General features: G+C 38.8%; 1 protein-coding gene across 1 annotated transcript in view; it reads left to right on the forward strand.

Annotated features, from left to right (window-relative positions):
- Positions 1–23,287, forward strand: part of LOC124789686 (inositol hexakisphosphate kinase 3-like) — a 76,210-nt gene that overhangs the window by 33,556 nt on the left and 19,367 nt on the right. The window contains exon 5 of the mRNA XM_047257123.1: positions 8,851–9,102. Within this exon, the coding sequence (XP_047113079.1) occupies positions 8,851–9,102 (252 nt within the window). The remainder of the gene's footprint in view (positions 1–8,850; positions 9,103–23,287) is intronic.

A 23,287-nucleotide genomic window follows, 5' to 3' on the forward strand; every position in this document is an offset into this window, starting at 1 on the left:
TCCTTTCTGGGGCTCTGTATTCATATTTTTCACCTGGTACCAGATACGTCTTACTCTTTCAGAAAAATTTGTACAGAAGATTTATCTTCTTCTGGGTGGCACTTTGAATGTTTCACAAAGGGAGGGTATCTTTTGGCCAAAAACCACCTCATGTGGAGATACTCATATTTCCAAGTATCTTCAAATTATAATTATCTACTACATATGGTAGCATATCGTCCTAAACACTATGGTGACTACTTGCATAATAACTTAGCACTTCCTGTGTCATCACATGTACTCTGTCCTCCTGTTTACCTGCTGGTGTAGTGGATTAGTTCACAGTTTCTTAATTTCTTCAATAACTCAGGCATCAAGTTATTGCCCTGGTCAGTTATTAAGGTCTCTGGCATTCCAGACATCAGTATCCACTGACTAAACACTGCATGGACCATTGTTTCCACCTGTTGATTCTTTACAACAACCATAGCCACAAAACGCAAGAAATGATCAATTATAGTTAAAATCAGTGATTCCCTACTGTAAGTAAGCTTTCATTTGTCAGATGCTTTATGTGGAATTGCGTGCTATCCCTGTAATTTTGAAGTTCTCACTGGCTGCAAAAAAGCATCCTTTTCTGTTTCCCTCTCATTTTGGTATGTTATTAAGTTTGTGCTACAGAATTTAGCATTATTGGTTTAGCATTTTAGCCAAACTTTTGACATTAAATATTGTGAGAACGTACCTGGCACTATTTTGGATATGGTTCTAAACTGACCACTCATACCCATGAAGATAGTGTTTGCGGGATACACTGAGAGCATTCTGTGATAGTGCCCTGAATATACCAAAGTTGGCCTTTGCCTTGAAGTTTTCCTGCAGTGTGCTATATGTATGCTAACTGCAGGACTGACCAACAGTCACTCTCATGGATCTATGTCATTACCTGACAAAACGACTTGCCTACCAGTGATTGCTTATACATGTGCTTATCCTTTGACAGGAAATAGTCAAGTGTGTCATGTGTCTGATCTGATTTAATGATTGTGGTAGGTGTCATGTGTAATTTTGGTACATGAATTTTTGGTATCTGAATTGACTCTTAGCGAGCAGTGATATTGTAAGCTGTATCGCAGAAGTTAAGCTAACATCTTTGAGCTGCATGAGGGCACAGGGGAGCAGACTCTGTTTAGCTTTGGTGGAGACAAGGAGTGTCAGTCAAGACTAGTTGCATTAGAGGAGCAACTAAATTGCCCTCGTGCAGCTCAAAGATGTTAGCTTAACTTCTGTGATACAGCTTATAACATCACTGCTCACTTACAATCGATTCAGACAAAAAAAATTCATATATCAGAATTATACATGACACCTATCAATTGAACACAGTCAGATACATGGGTTGCTGCAACTGGTATGTAAGGTACCTCTTAACCACTGAGATGAACTCTGCAGCTATCAATCTAATAACGAAATTATAAAAAATGAAAACCTGTGGAATCATTGGAGGGTGTGTGCTGAATGTGTCTTTATCATTCCATAAGTTGCTTGTGACCCTTGTGTTGTGCCAAATGGTGATCTCCTCAGAGTACTTGGACAATATGGACTTGATATGGGTTTGGCAAATACAGTGTCCTCAATAGGAGACTGATCAGTGCCGTTGGTCTTCAGTAGCTCTAATCTCTAGGCAAGCTTCAACAATGAGTGATTTGTGATTGTGAAACATTAGTTGCAGAGACTGATAATCAACATATAATTGTTCAGATCTGCAACGGTAGTATAAACTCCTGCAGAAAAATCAAATTCATGTCTGTTAACAAATGGGGTGGTTGACTATCGAGATTACACATTTGGAGTAAGCAACCTCTCTGGCTCCTGCTTTTTCTCAGTTGTATTAGATACATCTACATAACACACAGTTCTTAATAGATTGATCTTTACTCCCTTCATTGCTCGTGGAGGTACCACAATGTATAGTTCTTCAAATAGCAAACTTCTTAACAGCATGGGTGAACCATCAAGGACCAACAGTACGTGCTCAGAGAAGGCTGTAGACAGCCCACTAGAGATTAAGCTCAAAAATATTTTATTAGCCATAACAGAATGCAAAGCAGTTCTGAAACTGCTTTTTTATTGCTTAAAAAGACTGTTCATTTGATAGGTTGTCTCCTTGCCACCCTCTTGAGGAGTTCAATTAGAGATAGCTGGTGAGTTTGAGAGAGTGCCTCTGTAGCTACAGTGTATTGGTTACTTTGGTGTGTCAAATTATCAGGATATTGTCAGACTTTGTAGTTGCCAGTGGTGTTAATAAAGTGCAGGATGGGCAAGGCATATGATACTTAAGTGCATCTGCTTCCAGCTTGATCATGGCTGTTAGTAGATACATGCAATACTATGCTTCTGAGGTTGAGTAGACGCTGGACTTTGTATGTAAAATTGTCTGTCTCCTGTTACAGTCTACCACAGTTGTTGGTAAACCCTTTCAACATGTTATTGCCCATGACAGTTATATCTGGCAATGACAGTTTTACCCCAAATTGAGGTACATCTATGTACATACTCCACAAGACATTATATGGTGCATGGTGGAGCTTACCACATGCCATTACTAGCCATTTCCTTTAGTGTCCCACTCCCAAATAGAGTGAGGGAACAATTACTGTCTTAATCCTCCATAAGACCCATAATTTCTCTCATCTCACCTTTATGGTCCTTACGCAAAATGTACAGTGGCAGCAGCAGAATTAATCTACAGTCAGCCTCAAATGCCTGTTCTCTAAATTTCCACAATGGTGCCTTGTGAAATGTGTGTCGTCTTCCTTCCAGGGATTCCCATCAGCATTCACAAAGCACCTGCTTGACACGGCCACAGGTAAAAAGCCCAGTGCCTACATGATGGAAGATGTGTTCAGAGTGAGATGTTGCAGTGATAACACATTGGACTAATATTTAGGTCATGCAGATTTAACTTTTCTGTAATTTCCTTAAATCATTTACAAAAATTACAAGAATAGTTCTTTTGAAAGTGCACAGCAGATTTTCTTTACCAATCTTAGCTTGTGCTTAGTCTGTTTTGACCTCATTGTGAGTTTGGCTTGCCCTCCGTTTGGAGGTAATGTATGAATTCATCATCTGGCTCTGATCAAATTTGTTGCGTCTTTCCCATTCCACACTCAACTGTCATGCTAATGGCCAGTACATCGTATGCTAATGGCTCAGTTACATTAAAAGCTGAACTATTCCATTTACTGTTGTTGTGGTACCATTCTGTCCCCAGCATACCACTTAAGAATAGAATAATATTACACACATCAAATCATGAGGGTATCAGGCTGTCAACTGGATCATTTAGGATGAGCACCAATTCAGTCGTAAGACTGATGAGTCTGGTGCCCAGTAGGTGGCAGTTCATTATAGTTAAACAAGCATATAAATTGCCCTTCTGCTCACATGAATATCACATCATATCTTGGCATGTCTCAACACCCATGAATGAAAAACATTGTTTGTGATTTTTGCAAATGCCTTTTGTTTATAAATGAGTGCAGCCAGTATTGATATGTGACAGAACACCGGGTGTAAAAAAAATAAAAAATAATAAAAAAATAAAAAAAATGCATTTACATCTACATCTATGCTCCACAAGCTCCCTGCAGTGTGTGGCAGACAATATTTTGTGTAACACTGTCATTTTCCCCTTTCCTGTTCGTCACTTGCAAATAGTTTGCTGAAAGAAAGATTGCTGGTAAGGCTCCATGTGGGCTCAAATCTCTCTAATTTTAGCTAAATTATCTTTTCACAAGATATAGGTAGGAGGCAGCAATATATTTATTGACTTTTCTAGGAACATATGCTGTCAGAACTTTAACAGTAACCACAACATAATGCACAATGCCTCACTTGCAGCACCTGCCATTGGAGATGGTTGATCATTTTTATGATGCTTTCATGCTAACTAAGTGACCATGTAACAAAATGCACTACTCTCCTTTGGATCTTCTCTGTTTCTTCTATGGGTTCTATCTGATACAGATTCCATACTGAGGAGTAGTATTCAAGTATTCGTCAAACAAGTGTTTTGTAAGCTGCTTCCTCTGCTGATGGACTAAATTTCCTGAGGATTTTTTCAATGAATCTGTCTGACATCTGACTTACTCACAATTAATATTATGTGGTCATTCCACTGCAAATTGCTCCATAAGCATACTCCTAGATGTTTTATGGAAGTAACTGCTTCCAGTGATAGTTTTGCAGTTGTGTAATCATACAATAAATGCATATCTATACACAATATGTGACACTTGTTTATACTGAAGATCAATTGTCACTCCCTGCACAATCTTGATCCTCTGCAGATCTTGGCATTGCGACTGCTCTGTATAATATGGCACAATCTGTGAAAAGCCTCATTGAATTCCTAATGTTGTCTTAAATGTATATAACAGAGGGAAACATTCCACGTTGGAAAAATGTATCTAAAACCAAAGATGATGTAACTTACCAAACGAAAGTGTTGGTATGTTGATAGAGACACAAACACACACACACTTACACAAAATTCAAGCTTTCGCAACCCACGGTTGCTTCATCAGGAAAGAGGGACGGAGACGGAAAGACGAAAGGATGTGGGTTTTAAGGGAGAGGGTAAGGAGTCATTCCAATCCCGGGAGTTGAAAGACTTCCTTTAGGGGGGAAAAAAGGACAGGACAAGAACGCGCGCGCACACATACACATACACATATACAGACACAGGCAGACATATGTAAATACAAAGAGAAGTAATGGAGCTATAACACGCCCGTAGTCTCTTTTGTGTCTGGAGACGTATCTTGTTGGGTTCTTGATGAGTTACGAATTAAAGAAAGAATGCACTCCTTATCAGGTTTTTAATTTTTTTTTTTATAATATGGACTGGAACTCCCACGGTTTTGCAGCTGACTTCCCTTACTGACTTTAAAGTTTTTGTTGCCTAATAAATTTGTTCTATTTCATTTTGATGTGTGTGATCCTGAAGGCATTGGACATTGTGGAATACCACAGGCAGAAGAAATTTCATCCAGTCAGATTCCTTGACTGCTCTAAAACTTTAAGAACTAATTAACTCAGTGGAAAAGTGGTCCTGTATATTCGAGACTTCTTCCTTTGCGTGAAACAGCAACATGAGGAGGAGGAAAGGACCTGTCTACGACATAAAAATTGAATAAGTTTGGCTAATCACTTTATTGACAAACTACCAGTTATGGTGTATTAATTCATGAATATTTCCCAGTTTTTGAACTATGTCCTTGTGGCACGAAGAGCTTCATGAGGAGGTACTTCACAGAATCAACAAGGAAAGAAATATGTGGAAAACGCTGACAAGGAGGGGGGGGACAGGATGATAGGACAAGTGTCAAGATGTCAGGGAATAATTTCCATGTACCATGTACTAGAAGGAACTGTAGAAGGTAAAAACTGTAGGGGAGGACATAGTGTGACTATATCCAACAAATAACTGAGGACATTAGGTGCAAGTACTACTGTGAGGTGAAGAGGTTGGCACAGGAGAAGTTATGGTAGTCTGCATCAAACTATTCAGAGGATTGATCCCCCTCAACACACACACACACACACACACACACACACACACACACACACACACACACACACAGACACACACACACACACACACACACACACACAAAAGGAAAGGTCAATTAAGGAGGCCTCCAAGGAACACAATGGGAGACAGTGTGTCATTCCCTTGTGAGCTGTACACATGGCTAATGCACCAGAACTGCGCAACTGTGTGCTGAAGAGTGATTGTTGATGATTGACAGTATGTCATGACCAGTGAAATCAACTACCTGGCTGCTGTGTACCTGGTGGTCACTTCATTGGTATGAAATCATCCTGTTCCATCTTTGAACAGGACACTATTAACATGGGTTACGTACTGTGGCAAGAAGAGTTCTCTGTAAGTGGTGCTTGTGGGTACATATTACTGAATGCCACATTTTATTATTCATATTTTATTACATTAGGCCGTTTTTGTGCCACTTTAGTCATTTTATACAAAAGAGTTTTGTCATACAATGCTGGGTTTCACAGTTAATACTTGTCATTATTGTTTTGTGGGCTTAGGCTGTGATTCAAAGCATTTTTCTCTGCCTAACATGTCATCTCCCAATGATGGAGCCATCAGGAGCCATGTTGTTGTTGTTGTTGTTGTTGTTGTTGTGGTCTTCAGTCCCAAGACTGGTTTGATGCAGCTATCCAGGCTACTCTATCCTGTGCAAGCTTCTTCATCTCCCAGTACCTACTGCAACCTACATCCTTCTGAATCTGCTTAGTGTATTCATCTCTTAGTCTCCATCTACGATTTTTACCCTCCATGCTGCCCTCCAATGCTAAATTTGTGATCCCATGATGCCTCAGAACATGTCCTACCAACCGGTCCGGGATCAGGAGCCATAGCAGTTTAAAATTTAAACAAGCTCATGTAGCTGCACAATTAACACGTATCCACATCACGATTGGTTTGTGATGTCATCAGACTGATGCTAATATCATGGAGCTTGTAGAGGAGAAGACTTGGCACTGTTTGCTATTTGTGGCACTAATGCTCAAAACTTATCTAATTTCAGTCCTTCTTTTTTCCTGTTAAGTTGTTTCTGTGCTTTTGAAATTCTCAGTATATCATAGCATAGTAGTGACTGTGTCTTAATGAAACTATAGTATCTATGGGATGAAATCAGTAGTTCCCTGGTCCCAATGCATGATTTGCTACTGCCAGTTTATCTGTTTTTCACACACAACGATTGCTCTTGTGTTGCTTAAGTTGCCCACATGTGCAATGGATTTTATGGAGATCTGGTGTGGCAAGCAGAAGGCATAGGTCCTCCGTAGTGATTAAATATTTAAACACCTGTCTTGTTGGTTTAACCACTGTGTCAATATTGTCATCTTAGTACTCTGCTGATGAATTCTGTGACTGTTTTTATGAATGGGAAGCAAACTTTCCCTTCAGTTGGTTCTTTTTCACCAGAAGCTTTACATCTTCTTAGGGGATAGTGCACAGTTTCTCTCTTTCTCATAGTAAGCGTTTCTTCTGACCCAGTAATTCTTCAATCTTATCGACCTTATATTATTTTCTTAATCTGAAATCACCCTTCCCATTGTCTGCCTGTTGATCTTAGTTAGTAATCTGTTTTATTTGTTATTAATATTCTTAATTTTTAAGGATTTTAAATGTTATGGCCTCGTTTGTGGGTTTCATGCATGACTTTCTTGATATCTGCAATCCATCTAATGTTGCCCTTATTGTTCCACAATTTCTCTATTAGTCTCCTGGTATTGCTTTTATTATTATTATTATTATTGCTGTTATTGAGTCATGACTAATGTCCAAAGAGTGAAATGATCATGCTAAAAATTGGTCCCATTTCCTTGTACACTTCTGTTAGAAGCTTGTCTCCAGTGTTCATTTTCTTGATAGGTTTTGTTTATGCGCACTTTAATTATTCTACTTTCTACCATCAGTATTGTTTATTTCTGTACTGCCACTTGTTTAGAAAATAATTTAACTTGCATGTGCCAATTTTTGGCTTTGAAACTGTTTTGTAGTGTTTTAATTCTGTGGTTACTGAGAAACCATTTTGTTGTGTTTATTCTTGGTGATGATAGCACTTTAATCAGTTTTTCTGTTGAAGTTGTGTGTTACTTCTGCTAAATATTTAAATTAGTTTAGAATTTTTACTTGATGTTTTCATTTTGTGATTTTGTTTACATTTTAATGGAGTGCAAGTTATATTTTGATAAGAGAGTGAAACAAAATTTACTGGAGGTCCTTCTCTTTTTATTTGTTGATAAATGAGGTGGAAGTTTAAAAGCTTGAAAAGGGGGGGGGGGGTCAGGGGAACCCAAAAATTTTTCAGACGTGAGATTTTAGTGTGTTGAAAAATGGTTGGCACCATTTTTAAGCCAGTGATCAGTTTTTTTGCTTTAGACATTATACAATTTTCTGATCATTTCCTAAACTTGCTCGGATTCCCCTGTTGATCCATACCAGAGGAATTACATTTTTGAAGGGGTTTTATTATCTGAAAAGGTGTGTTTGGAAACCAAGATGAAGGGTGATTTCAGCATTGTAGCAGAATTGTTCATCAGAGTGGTGTGTCACTTTGCTTTGCAGTATTGTGATTAGCATAGTAAGAAGCCTGATAAAATGACCAGTTTTCATTTGGTATGCTGTTTTCTTCACAGAACAGATGATTAAAAATACCCCTAAGGTGCATGGGGATTGTGAACTGGTTTGAAGACTCAAAAACAATAATCTACACTAACACTGAGATGTCATTTGTCTACCACATTTTACAATATTTTCCCAAGCCCATCCTTTTCATTTGATTGCAGCATTTGGAACAGCCAACTGGTTTAGATCATTTGCACAGAGCAGTGTAGGAATCAGCAAAAGTGGAAAAATGAGGGGGTGGGGATAAAAAGTATCAAATTTTAAAATGCTAACGACCCATGTGCTATGAAGACTCTAATAGGAGTTCTTAATGAAAGAACTTTCAAAGCTCCTCCCATTATTCATGATTCACTACTTCAAAAGTAGTACAGTTAAATAAATAAACATTCTGACAGATAATTTCAGTTCTACAGTGGAAAGCTGTCAGATTTAGAAACTATACAGTTAGAACACACATTTTGACACTGTTGGGGGTCTTTATATTTCTGCTTATAAGAAAACAGTCTGGAACCATTCTGATAGTTTTGCAGAAAGTATATATATTCTCATAAAAAGAAGAGCATTGACAGTGTCTCCATAAGTATTAAGTACTTTATTGCTAGAACAAAATTTCATTCAGCACTGGTATTACTGATTTGCAGGTGTATCAGGTAACGACACAGCGCTTCGTGTGCCGTAATAAGTTTTTCGGTCGCAGTCTGTCTGTCGGAGGTTTCCAGCAGGCAGTGAGGCAGTTTCTGCACAATGGATCACATTTGCGATCGGATGTTCTCGCCCCCCTAATAAGGCGGCTTGAGGAACTTGCTGCAGTGGTGACTCAACAGGAAGCAACCCGTTTCTATACAACATCCTTACTGCTGATATATGATGGTCTTGAGCACTCCTGTACAGAGGTGAGTACTATTACAAATAAGTGCTTCCGTTTGTGATAAACAAATCTTTATGTATGAAAATTCAATAGAAAAGTAGGGAGGGGTGATAGAGATTAACTAGTAAACCTCTGATTCTCTAAAAAATCATATTCCCATGTAGAAAACAGCCTGAGTTCTCATTACGTTGCAGATGAGTCAATGTGTTAAATATTTGACAGTAAGTGTGCAAGTGAGAAAAATGTGGAAAAGGTTTTAATTATGTTTAAAGTTTGTTGGAAGTTGCTAAGTGTTCTCAGTATAAAGTACTGGATGAGTATATTCTGGGTAACTTGCACTCCATTTTAAGCAGAAGCTAGTTTTTTATGCATCTCAATATTTGTGGCATCATATCTCCTGAACTAATGTGCCCTACAGTGATATAATTTTGCAGGTGTATTCAGTGATACATGTGCATGCTGTCTGCAAAATGTGTCATGAATAGAGCTAGTAGTAAAGAAGTCATTAATAAGTGTCATGCCTTATTTTTAAATTTCACTGCACAAACAGCAAAAGATAGTCAGCGATAAAAATTTTTTTCCTTTATTATTTTTGGAGATTGTCGGTGAAAAAAAGTTTTGTAAAGGTTTCAAATAATTTGTAAAGTTCTTTGGATGTTGCTAAGTGTGCTCATTCTCAAATACTTGACAAACATCATCTGCATAATTTGTGTGCTGAGTGTTACACTGCCTTAAAACGTGTACACTGTTTCTAACTGTAATACTTGTATTATTGTGTTAAACCTTTCACATGAGGTTTACCTCTTAATGAGTAGCTTATCATGGTGTTTCAAATTCAGTAAAATAATGTTTTTGTTGCCCTGGAAGCCATAAGATATGCAACCTGAAACTGGGACAGGGTGCTATGAACTAGCTTGGCTGTTTATTTATTTTATTTTTATTTATTGTATTTTTTTTGCATGGAGACACCAACTGGTGTCTTTTGCAAACGTCATAGCATTTTTTTACAAGTTTAGTACAATATATATATATATTTTTTATAAGTTTAGTAATTTACCAAACGAAAGCGCTGGCACGTCGATAGACACACAAACATACATACAAAATTCTAGCTTTCGCAACCAACGGTTGCCTCGTCAGGAAAGAGGGAAGGAGAGGGAAAGACGAAAGGATTTGGGTTTTAAGGGAGAGGGTAAGGAGTCATTCCAATCCCGGGAGCAGAAAGACTTACCTTAGGGGGAAAAAAGGACAGGTATACACACACACACACGCACATCCATCCGCATATACACAGACACAAGCAGACATTTGTAAAGGCAAAGAGTTTGGGCAGAGATGTCAGTCGAGGCGGAAGTACAGAGGCAAAGATGTTGTTGAAAGACAGGTGAGGTATGAGCGGCGGCAAATTGAAATTAGAAATTAGCTGAGATTGAGGCCTGGCGGATAGCGAGAAGAGAGGATATGCTGAAGGGCAAGTTCCCATCTCCGGAGTTCAGACAGGTTGGTGTTAGTGGGAAGTATCCAGATAACCCGGACGGTGTAACACAGTGCCAAGATGTGCTGGCCGTGCACCAAGGCATGTTTAGCCACAGGGAGATCCTCATTACCAACAAACACTGTCTGCCTGTGTCCATTCATGCGAATGGATAGTTTGTTGCTGGTCATTCCCACATAGAAGGCTTCACAGTGTAGGCAGGTCAGTTGGTAAATCACATGGGTGCTTTCACACGTGGCTCTGCCTTTGATCGTGTACACCTTCCGGGTTACAGGACTGGAGTAGGTGGTGGTGGGAGGGTGCATGGGACAGGTTTTACACCGGGGGCGGTTACAAGGGTAGGAGCCAGAGGGTAGGGAAGGTGGTTTGGGGATTTCATAGGGATGAACTAAGAGGTTACGAAGGTTAGGTGGACGGCGGAAAGACACTCTTGGTGGAGTGGGGAGGATTTCATGAAGGATGGATCTCATTTCAGGGCAGGATTTGAGGAAGTCATATCCCTGCTGGAGAGCCACATTCAGAGTATGATCCAGTCCCGGAAAGTATCCTGTCACAAGTGGGGCACTTTTGGGGTTCTTCTGTGGGAGGTTCCGGGTTTGAGGAGATGAGGAAGTGGCTCTGGTTATTTGCTTCTGTACCAGGTCGGGAGGGTAGTTGCGGGATGCGAAATCTGTTTTCAGGTTGTTGGTGTAATGGTTCAAGGATTCCAGACTGGAGCAGATTCATTTGCCACGAAGACCTAGGCTGTAGGGAAGAGACCGTTTGATGTGGAATGGGTGGCAGCTGCCATAATGGAGGTACTGTTTGCTTGTTGGTGGGTTTGATGTGGATGGACGTGTGAAGCTGGCCATTGGACAGGTGGAGGTCAACGTCAAGGAAAGTGGCATGGGATTTAGAGTAGGACCAGGTGAATCTGATGGAACCAAAGGAGTTGAGGTTGTAGAGGAAATTCTGGAGTTCTTCTTCACTGTGAGTCCAGATCATGAAAATGTCATCAATAAATCTGTACCAAACTTTGGATTGGCAGGCCTGGGTAACCAAGAAGGCTTCCTCTAAGCGACCCATGAATAGGTTGGCGTACGAGGGGGCCATCCTGGTACCCATGGCTGTTCCCTTTAATTGTTGGTATGTCTGGCCTTCGAAAGTGAAGAAGTTGTGGGTCAGGATGAAGCTAGCTAAGGTAATGAGGAAAGAGGTTTTAGGTAGGGTGGAAGGTGATCGGCATGAAAGGAAGTGCTCCATCGCAGCGAGGCCCTGGACATGCGGAATATTTGTGTATAAGGAAGTGGCATCAATGGTTACAAGGATGGTTTCCGGGGGTAACAGACTGGGTAGGGATTCCAGGTGTTCGAGAAAGTGGTTGGTGTGCTACCAACGTTAACTCATCATTTTGTTTACCAAGAAATAACAGTGAGGTATCGTCTGCATAGGTTACCAGTTGGGAGTTGAAAGGTTGCTCTATATCATTTATGTACACTAGGAAAAGGAAAGGCCCCAAAATTGAGCCCTGGGGTACACCTTGTGTGATTGTCTCATATTTGGACTGGAAATTAATGATCTGATTATTGATTTTGTAAGTCAGCTTTGTACACTGCATGCGGCTAAATAAATATGTCGCCAGCAATTGCTTGGATGCAGCATTTACATTGTATGACTCAAGTTTACTTAAAAGTAACTCATGGTTTACCGAGTCAAAGGCTTTAGTAAGGTCTAGAAATATGCCAGCTGTTTGCATTCCTTGATCAAGGGCACCATACGTTTTGTGAAGAAATTCCGTAATTGCTGTGATAGTAATATGATCTTTTCGGAATCCGTGTTGTGTCTCTGTTAGGAACTTATTTTTCAAGAAATATTCACAAGTTGTGTCAGCAGCACAACTTCAAATACTTTGCTGAAGACAGGTATTAATGATATGGGCCTGAAATTTGAAACCTTTTCCTTGGATCCTTTTTTATGCACTGGTTTAACTGTGCTCCATTTCAATACATTTGGAAATGTATGTTCTCTGATACTGCAGTTTACCACGTGGGTGATTATTTTAACTAATTCCTTATTACATTTTTAAATCACGATACTACTCAAACCATCGCATCCAGATGAGAACTTATTCTTTAGGTTATTTATTATCCTGCCTATTTCTTTTTCACTTACTTGTTTGAATGAATTCAAAAGGTGGCCCTTCAAAGGGGCAGAGCTTTACCTCACTACTCACAACTGTGTTATTAATTGGACTAACAGCTGCAGATATAAAGTATTTATTGAAAACATTGCAGACTTTATTAGGATATTTAATTGTGTTTCCTTCATGTCTTATAATTAAAATTTCAGTTTCTGGCTTCGGTGTGGCTTTGCGAAATTGATTTACAATTCTCCATGAGGTCTTGGCTATATTGTCTGATTGAGCTATTTCACTGCTATATATCTGTTTTCTTAGATTTGAAAGCTCTTTCTTAAAGATTTTCTTGTCTTCATTGTGCTTGGCCTTAAAAACCTGCAGGTTTGTTGACTTGTGTAACACATCCAGGTCCTGGAGTAATATTGATGTTCCATCCTCACTGGTATGATTGCAGATAGAGATGAAACAAATTATCTTGTACTAATAGCCAGTAGGTTATTAATACTAATTGTATACCACACTCTGTCTGTATACTGAATGAAATACAAGTGTAGAATCTCAGTAATTTACTTTCCAACATGGTTCTATAAAGATAGTAGGACCCCAACTGATAATGTTTTCTTTGGTGAAACTCAAAGCAAGAAAATAACTGTTTGTTCAGTAACTAATGCTCTCTCTGGCTGTGATGGACAGTTGGATAGGATAAATAACATATTGCCTTACAGTACTGGTATGCCTTAGTGGAAATCAGTTACAATAATTAATGACTCCAGATGTTTACAAGACATGATCTGACCTTTAGCTGTCTGCGCAAGTTAATCAGGAAGGACATTAAACAGCCATGTTATAAACTGTGGATCACTGGAGGGATTAAAGTATCTTCTGAAAGGAAAAGGGACATTTATCTACTGGCAAAAACAAGTAGGGATCCTGAAGTTGTTGCATACTAGAGAAACTAGTCAAAATTACTGAGAAAGGTTATTAAAAAATCAAGGAACATGCCCATAATGTCAAAAATGAGTAATTCCGGCCGCAGACTTAAGGCTGTATGAAATGTAGTGACAAGAGTGAGGACAACCAGCCACAGAACAGGATAACATCATTATTGAATTACATGGAAGAGCTATAAATGATGAGTGACAGATAGAAAATATATTATAAATCATTTCTTAAATATAGTAGAAAGCAGGACAAACAGCTCAAGAGAAAAATCACGGCAGTAAGTTGAAAAATAACTCTCATAAAATTCACCCATATGAAGAGGCCTATATCACCCAACTTCTGTGTCTGAAATTAAGAAAATTCTAGTTTCTCTGAAAAATAAAAGTTCATCAGGTTTTGATGGTGTTTCCAATAGAATACTTAAGATTTGTTCCCATATAATAAATAAGCCCATTGTTATCTGAAATATGTGATGCATCACAAACTCAAGACATTTTTCCAGAGAGACTGAAATATATGAGTGTTAAACCCCACTTTAAGAAAGGTGATAAGACAGAAGTCAATAGGTACTCACCTATTTCCTGCTGACATTACTTTCCAAGATTTTTGGGAAGATGATGTTATTCTAGAATACTGTCTCACCTTAGGAACAATAGTATCATCAGTAAATCACAGTTTGGGTTTCTCAAGAGTTACTCTACCGAGAATGCTATTTACACATTCACTCAGCAAATTGACAAGCATTAAATAATGAAATAGCACCAAAAATATCTAAGATATTTGACTGCATGAATTACAGAATTCTGCTAGCTTAATTGAAGCTTTATGGATGTGATGGTTTAGCAAACCAATCGATAATGTCATATCTAACAAAAAGAATGCAGAAAGTTTGCATTCCACCCAGAATTAATAGTGTGATTCAGCCTGCCGATTAAACTATTTTGACAGTGTAAAGCATTTTTCAGAAAATTCTTGGGCACTAAATTTCCAATAGCTCCTTGTCATTTCAGGTTTATCAGCAGAACAGTATTGTTGAACTTCAGTCATCTCTGCACTGTCAGTTTGCATCACCACATTATGAAAATTCGAGCAATATAGTCCAGGCACATAATTTTGACTTGGGGGAAAATCACGTCAGGTTCCCCAAGGCTCAATCTTTGGTCCATCATTGTTCCTCATATATGTAAACAATCTTCCATCTAATATACAACGAGCAGAATTAGTTCTTTTTGTAGATGACATTAGTACTGGAATGACTGGTAAACATTATTGTTAAAAATATCATTGACTGGTGTCCTGTGAATGATTTTGCCCTCAGTTGTAAGAAGAGACAACACATTCAGTTCTGCACATTTAAGGGTACTACGCCAGTGATAAGTGTAACATATGGCGAGGAAATAATAAATAGGGTGGACTCTTCAAAATTCTTACAAGGGTATGGTCCAACCTGACATGTCAAAACCTAACCTAAAAAGGAAGAATAGACTAAAGTAAGGCACTGTCAAAATTTTAGCTACTAAGATGCTCTGCAAGTATTTTTTAAATGTTAAAGTTACTCATTTTTGCCACTCAAAGAACCACTTACAACAGCAGCTTATACAGCCCTAGCATGCGAATCGGCGAATAGACAGAAGCAGCTGTGATGAAGATGTGGCACTATGTAGCGTGAAGTTCAAAGTGCACACACATTAATTTTAAGCATTTAAACCATTTCAAAAAGGTCTCGTAGCATTAATTCTTTAAATAACTTGCACTTCATGTAGACAGCTAAACTGTTGTGGATGGAATTGTTACCCAAATGAGTAGCAGAGGAAAGAAAGTCAATACAACATATGATGTTACGTTGAGATGACTCCCATCAATCAGGACTTTAATTTGTTGACATTAAATATTTTATGACAGTTCTTGTAGCACAGTTCTTATGAGTAAGAAATGATTGTGGCTATTGTTCTGCATACAAGGCATACTTCATCAAATTCGTAAAATGTGATGATGCAAACTGACAATGCGGAGATGACTGAAGTTCAACAATACTGTTCAAACCTGATATGACAAAGAGCTATTGAAAATAATATTGCCTGAGAATTTTCTGAAACATGCTTTACACTGTTGAAATTGTTTTATCAGCAGGCTGAATCACACTATTAATTCTGGGTGGAATCCAAATTATATTAACAATATTTTCACATTGTCCTTCTAAAGGGGGTTCGTTATCTCCAGGCCAAGAGTCCAACAAAAGAAATGAATTATTCTGCAAATGGTAAGAAGACATTTCAGATGTAATATAGAAAATAATTCTTCCAATTTTTGCAGATTTAGCTGCATCAATTACATGACTTTTGCAAGTGAACAATGCTTTTTTAAAAATTTTGGTCCTAATTTGTACTGATGTTCCTGAAGACAGGTACAAAGCTGCAGAAATGGTAGTCCACTGATACTTATCACTAGCATTGTTGTATACTAATGTCATAGCATTTATTGACTGTACAAATCCTTTTTATTTTATTTTATTTATTTATTTATTTTTTTGGATGAAATTATAAAGTGTGGTTTGCACAAAGCCTAACTGACTGGCTTTATATGCAGTTTATACGAGATAATTAGAAGCTTTGTCTTTACATCAGCTACAAATTTCTGTGTAGTACTACCTATTAATGACATTTCCTTTACATGTTCACTTGAAGTAAACTTCACAAATTTGCAACTTCCTTTTCTGTATAATTTCCTAAATCTAACGAGGTTGAAGATGGCTGGAAATATGTGACGTTCATCTCATTTGCAATTCAGAGGCCTAGTCTTGAAGATCTCCCTTGGTATCAGTGCACTCACTCTAACGAACAGTTCTATACCTTGTGAATAGTTTCCTTTTACACCTTGCGAGTATCATTTTGACACATATTTTGTACTTCATGTAAAGCTTTCTTCCATTACACAATTTTTATTCAGATTTTATGAAATGAAACCAGCTTTGCAACTGCTTAAGTTTAAGCATTTTGTCCCTCCTTTGTTTATCAAAAAATGTACAGCCTTTTCTTTATCATTGAAAGCTATCACTGTACATGTTTTCTTTGTGGTAGGAGAGTACTGATTTTTGTTGTGGACGTTAATCAGCACATCATTCATTGTTTGAAGCAAAATTCATGGAATCATAATAATTATTTCACGCTTCTTCTAATGTTTACACAATTTCTAAAGAAATGTTGACATCATTGGAATGAATGAATCATTGGAGTGAGTGAGTGAGTGAGTGAGTGAATGAATGAATGTCCAAGAAATTAATTAACAAATAAGATGTATAGGTCTTCAGGAGAAGTAGGTGACTTTGATTGCATACCATGTTCTTCATATTTCATATTCACAATGTTGAAAACATTAACTGCACTCCACTTTACTGTGAAACTATGGATCCTAAAGACAGATGCTATTAGCAAGCATATACTGAGAAATCACAAACAAAATAAAATCAGTTTTATCTCCATTGTTGATACTTAATGATACTGCAAAGGCAAGTGTTAACTATTATGGATATTAAATGAGTTGCAAATTTGAGCAAATAGTAACTATGAACAATTGTCAGAGAAATCATAAGTGGAAACTGAAATTTGATCTACAAATTATGATTGCATTGTGCAGTGTTATGTTAACTGATGTGCCATCAATCAAGGACATCTGTCCACTGTGTTGTGCATGCACTGTCTGCTATAGCTATGGCAGTTGTGTACATTTTGTATCCTACCTGGCAAGCTATGAATTCGGCAAATTTTAACATATTAAAAAAAAAAACCACTTGCAGTGTGTACTAGCAGCTAAACTGTTGTAACTGAGTTTCTTTTGGTGTATTCTTCATGTACAAAAAATTTCAGGGCAAGTTTCAGCATGTCGTATTGGACAGTTCCCTTGTTAGATGTCCATACTGATGATACTTTAAACTGGAAAAAGCACTTTTGGAACTCCTAAAACAACTTAGTTCACCCTTATTTTCACTTAGAATCATTGCAGATGTTGGGGAGAGGTAAAATCAGTAAGCTGATATATTTTGCATATTTTCATTCAGTAATGTCATATGGAATAATGTTCTGGGATAAATCACCTTTAAGGAAAGAAAGTCTTACTTACTCAAAAATGTGCTGGAAGAATAATGTGTGTTGCTCATCCATGATCATCTTGGAGACAGCTGTTTAAAGAGTTGGCATTCTGACTGCTGCTTCACAGTAAATTTATTACCTCATGAGGTTTATTATAAATAATCCACTACAGGTCAAAAGGACCAATGATGTCCATATTTACAATACCAGAAGGAAAAAGACATACATTACTTAACATTAAGGTTGTCTTTAGCACAGAAAAGGGTGCACAACACTGCAACAAAATTTTTGATCACTTACTCAGTGATATAAAACGTCTGGCAGACAACAAAGTAAAATTTGAAAACAAAGAAGTTTCTCCTTTGACAACTCCTTCTATTCTGTAGAAGAATTTCTATTATTGTAATGCGTAGAAGGTGGTGGGTAGGAATGTACATCTGTATATTAAACGAAAGTCTTATAAATGTTCAGCATGTAGCCATATTTACTAATTAATATGTAAATCAGTATAAAATGACTCATTCCACATCTTTAAGATTTATTGTGCAGAATGAGCCATGGAATGTGAACCCACATACCTACCAAACTAGCTAACAAACCAATATGTAAATAAGCACACCAAATTAATCTTAAGCCATTCAAATGAAAACTTTAAATTTCTGCTCCAGTTTACGAAAGAAAGAGAGACACTGCTGGCCATTAAAACTGCAAAGTGAGGGAGGATAGCAAATAAGGAAACTTGCCATGTGCATACGTTATAGTAGGCAGAATACATGATTAACTTTGTAGGTGGTTTGGGAACATACAGGGTGCAAAATTTAGTTTACAGAGTTGCCACCTCTGACTGCCATGACTGCATGAGCAACATGTGTTGAAAGTTGCCATCACAGACACTGAAGATAGGACAGAACTGTTGGCCTTTATACATCATAAATATAGCAGCTGCTGTCCAACTTACCAGCTATGCAAATGAGAGGTGATTTTTTTTTTTTTTTTTTTTATATGCAGTGGCACCCATACTACCACATCAGGTTTTGGGCCCATATGACGATGATGATTATGATTATGATGATGAGTGCAACCTGCAAATTTCATTCTACTAAGTTTTCACACTCGAAAATGTCTATTGCGATGCTATACACAAAACCAGGACTTGAATGAAAAGACATGATGAAACTCCTGTGTTCAGTGTTGTCGGACATGCTTGTATCTGCTGCCATGTCAAAGAAAACAACAGCACTCATCATGATGACAGTCCATGGTGCACCAGACATCATAATGCTATCTGTGTTAATTATTATCTTTCAAGAACAGCAGAAGAGTAACTAAGCAAAATGTGCAACAATTAGAATTAAAAGAATGTTTGAGCTTTGATGTTTGAAGAAAGGAATGAGATGTTTAAATTTCATCCAGAAGAAATGATTTCTCTGACAAAGAGGAACATTCCAGAAAAAGTCTGGAGCTCCTGGATAAGAAGTTAACTGGGAAGTTATCCTTCTATTTGCAAAAACAAAGGTTGCACTAAAAGTCTGTTAAGGGGACCTGAGCAATATATGGTTCTTGATCTCACTGCCAGGTCACATTGTGTTCATCCCACAATATTTATTAGTCGAAACTACTTGTAATAGTTAGATGTTTGCCACTGGTTACTGCTGGCAAATAACAATTTCTGAAAAACACATGGAGAACCAAGTTGCTTTGCTTCTAAATTGATGATGATGGTGTGTCCGGGTCCCATGCTAGGAACAGAGCTGCAGCCTTCTGTGTTTGCACTATGTCATTGGTGCTGCTGTTAAGCAACATTGTAACTGGCAGACGAAAACTGGTAAAGTAGGTGAATCCTTCACTTCGCTGCAGTGCAGCTGTCATTGGAAATTCATATATGTATATATTTTGCAAGTGTGATGTTTTGGGCTGTACTTCATTGGTATCCTGAGTCCTTTCTTACATCGCCATTCAAATAAGTATGGCCTCCCTTATTGCATAGCCGCAGAAGGATGAAGCTGGGGCATTCATTTGATCATAAATAATCTGGTGTGCTGTGTGGGGCAATCATCTGCCATTTCAGATTTACCTGTATGGTCCAGGCATGTATGAAGGTGGTGTTGATCACATAGGTTTTGAACCACATGACATATCTGGCCAATATAGACATTCCACAGTCACAGAGAATCTTGTATACTCCTTTTTTCCTGAGACCAAGATTATCTTTTACAGGACCTACTAAATTCTACAGTTTCATAGGAGGATGAAAAAACATAGTGTTTTTGTTCACAGAATTCTTCCAATTTTTGAGGAAATACGGCTGAAGTATGGTAAGAAATGAGTTATAGTGGACAGCCTTAAAACCTTCCTGCTTTTTGCGGAATGAGGTTGACACATTTGTAGTATGATGTGGAAAATACAAAGCCCATGTTTCTTCAGTGATCAGATTTGCTCCATCAGTGTATTCAGTCTACAATGTATGCGGAGAAAGTGTGACATTTTGATCAAATTTAAGCACAAAGGAAAGCAAGCTGATGGTACACTGGGGTACAGCATGCACTGCGAGCCATCTTGCCCTTATTTAAGTTTGTTGGCTGAAAGTTTTCTACACCCTGGATAACGTGGTGTATTTTGCACTCAGGGCCAAAGAGTGTGCATTTTGTCCAATCCTAATAGCCTGCTGGTTAAGGATTAAAATTGGAGAATAGTTTTTCAACAAAAGGCTTTTTTGAAAAACAAATTCATTGCATATTCCAGCAAATACAAGAACACCTGACAGAATAGAATAAAGAAAGGAAGACAGCTACTATTACAGCTTTTTTGCAGTGCTTCAACAGTATTTCCTCAAAAACAGGAAGAGGCCTCAACAGATACACCTTTAAATGTGTCTTGAGTTCCCCAGTGTAATGGAGGAATATGATGGGTCCTGTGAAAAGCAATCGTGGCTTTAGGAACCCAGTGTAAATGAGATCTCATGTGAGTCTGGAAAGCTGTTGTAGCACACCAACTGTATTTGGTCAGAAATGTGCAAAGTAGGAAGCAGCTTACAACCGAGCCAGCTGCAGGCGGCTGCAGATGTCGTGCCTTACAAAACACAGCCGTCACACATTGAGATGCAAGACAGTCGGGCAAGATGTGGAACTAGTTGACACAGCAGCACATAAGTAGAAAAAGGTGGAAGGCTTTTCACACTAGCAACTGCACGAGTGTTCAGTATACATGTCTCAAGGCATAGCAAAGTCCAAGCAAGCACAGCCTATACCAAGCAACTTTCGCACTGAAATATTGTTGTATTAGGATCATAGCACTATCACCACATGGCTGTGACACTTGGTGCACTATCTAGAATGCTGTGCGGGGTCCGCTGTTCGAACTAATCAGGGCAGCCTGCCCTGAGATGCGAGACAGAGCCACCACAGGTCCCGCTAACCCCTGCATGTTGGCTACAGCACTCCTGCAGTGGGTCACAGCTGCCACAGTATTGGAGACTTTAGCCATTGAGCCGACTGGACGCAGCTGATGAAAGCAGTGGTGTTAAGTCACTACTCGGCCATGCTGTGCTCTGTCAGCATTGCCGGGATGTCCATACAAGTGCGCAAACACAGGGCTGCCTCAGCTGCACTACTGTTATTTGAAATGTATCGCTGTGGAGAGCTGCAACAAAGGAATTTGAAAACAAAACAAATCTACTGACTCCAGTCCTATTTCACCATATACTGACCAGATATATCATACTATGCTAGCATGCTGTGTTGACTAGTCATACACAAGTGGCACCATTAAATCTATCCACCTAACCTTCAGCATTCTTTTGTAGCACCACATTTCAAAAATTTCTTTTTTCTTCCTGTCTGACCTGTTTATTGTTCATATTACTTCCATAAAAGGTTACATTGTGGACAAATACCTTCAAAAAAGACTTCCAAACACTTATTTGTATTAGATGTTAACAGATTCTTCTTTTTCAGAATTTTTTTTTTATGCTGTAATTGTTCTGCATTTTGTATCCTCTCTACTTCTGCCATCATCAATTATTTAGTTGCTCAAATAGGAAAAGTTGGCTACTACTTTCAGTGTCTTATTTCATAGCTTGATTCTACCAGGGTCAGCAGATTTGAGTACATCCCACTCCCTGAACTTAAATTGCCCTGAGGGGGCTCAATATTCATTTGTTGAGTATGGGCTTAGTGACCCTGGTGTTCCTGAATTGGGGACTAGTAAGTACCACCAGTCCTCTGTCAGCATAAGCTCTCGACATGCTTCAGCAACCACAGTGTGGCATGGCAGTGGAATGTAGTGTTACAGGGAACAGGGATCTTGGCTTAACTGCAGATCATGAGAACAGTAAAAAGCTAAAAATAAGTCTCAAGATGTGCCGTGTGCCAATGAGATGCATGGTTGTTGAGATGGAACAGTTGTTAGTGGGCAATATTTGGGGAAAATTGCCACACCTCAGTTGTTTAAGACTTACTCAACTTAGTGGGGCTCTGTCTGGGTGCTTCTGGGACCAAGAGGGACCTTTCAAAATTTTCCATTCGTCCTCCCAGCAGAACGGGTGGGCTGTTGGTAGGTATCAACACCCAGTCACTCAAGAGGCCTCGTGTGTGAACCCTCCATATTCTGAGTTTGAGTATTTCAGTATTTAGAACAGAATGCATGCTGCAGGTCAGAACATGTCAGTGAAAGTTAAGAGAGGGAAGCTTTGAGAAAGTTTTCCTTTCTACGTTCAAAAGGGTTTAAAATCTATCAAGCAGTTGCATAGTGGGACACAAGCAACAGATCTGCAGAAAGTGAAAAGCAGCCATGGTGAATATGCCAATGGAACTCTGCTCCACATCACCTTGAACTACAGCGAGGGTGTTATTACATGTAGAGACTTGGTGGACATTCTCAAAGGAGAACTGAAAGTTGAGTGGGTCCTAGAAGACATTGTTGATGTGCAGAATATCAAGAAAAGGCTAGAAGATGATCTGATCAAATCAGACACATTCGTACTTACTTTTAATAGTGCACAACCCCCATAGCATGTCATGGTAGGTTTTCAGCATTTAAACCTGCAGCCCTATGTTCCTCAACCGAATGGACTGTTTCATAGGCCAGTGCTTTGGACAGAATGGGATGTAAGGCAGAAGCCACTTGTGGCAAATGTGGTAAGTCTGCCCATCAAGGAGTAGATTAGTCATCTCGTCTGAAGTGTGTAAATTGCTCTGGGGATTACAAAGTCTGGAGTAGGGATGCAGTGTCCTCCTTGAGCAAAGGAAGATACAGGACTTTAAAACAACAAAGTGCATCCCATACGATCAGGTCAAAAAGAGGTAGAAGGCCATACAGCCCCCCCCCCTCCCCTCTCACTGCCTCATTTGCTTCATTTCTTAAACAGTCAGCCGGCCGTTGTGGCCAAGCGGTTCTAGGTGCTTCAGTCCGGAACCACACTGCTGCTACAATCACAGGTTGAAATCCTGCCTCAGGCATGGATGTGTGTGATGTCCTTAGGTTAGTTAGGTTTAAGTAGGGGACTCATGACCTCAGATGGTAAGTCCCATAGTGCTCAGAGACATTTGAACCATTTTTTTCTTAAATAGTCAGT

The sequence above is a fragment of the Schistocerca piceifrons genome, chromosome 3 (assembly GCF_021461385.2).
Source record: "Schistocerca piceifrons isolate TAMUIC-IGC-003096 chromosome 3, iqSchPice1.1, whole genome shotgun sequence".
In the NCBI taxonomy this organism is placed as follows: domain Eukaryota; kingdom Metazoa; phylum Arthropoda; class Insecta; order Orthoptera; family Acrididae; genus Schistocerca; species Schistocerca piceifrons.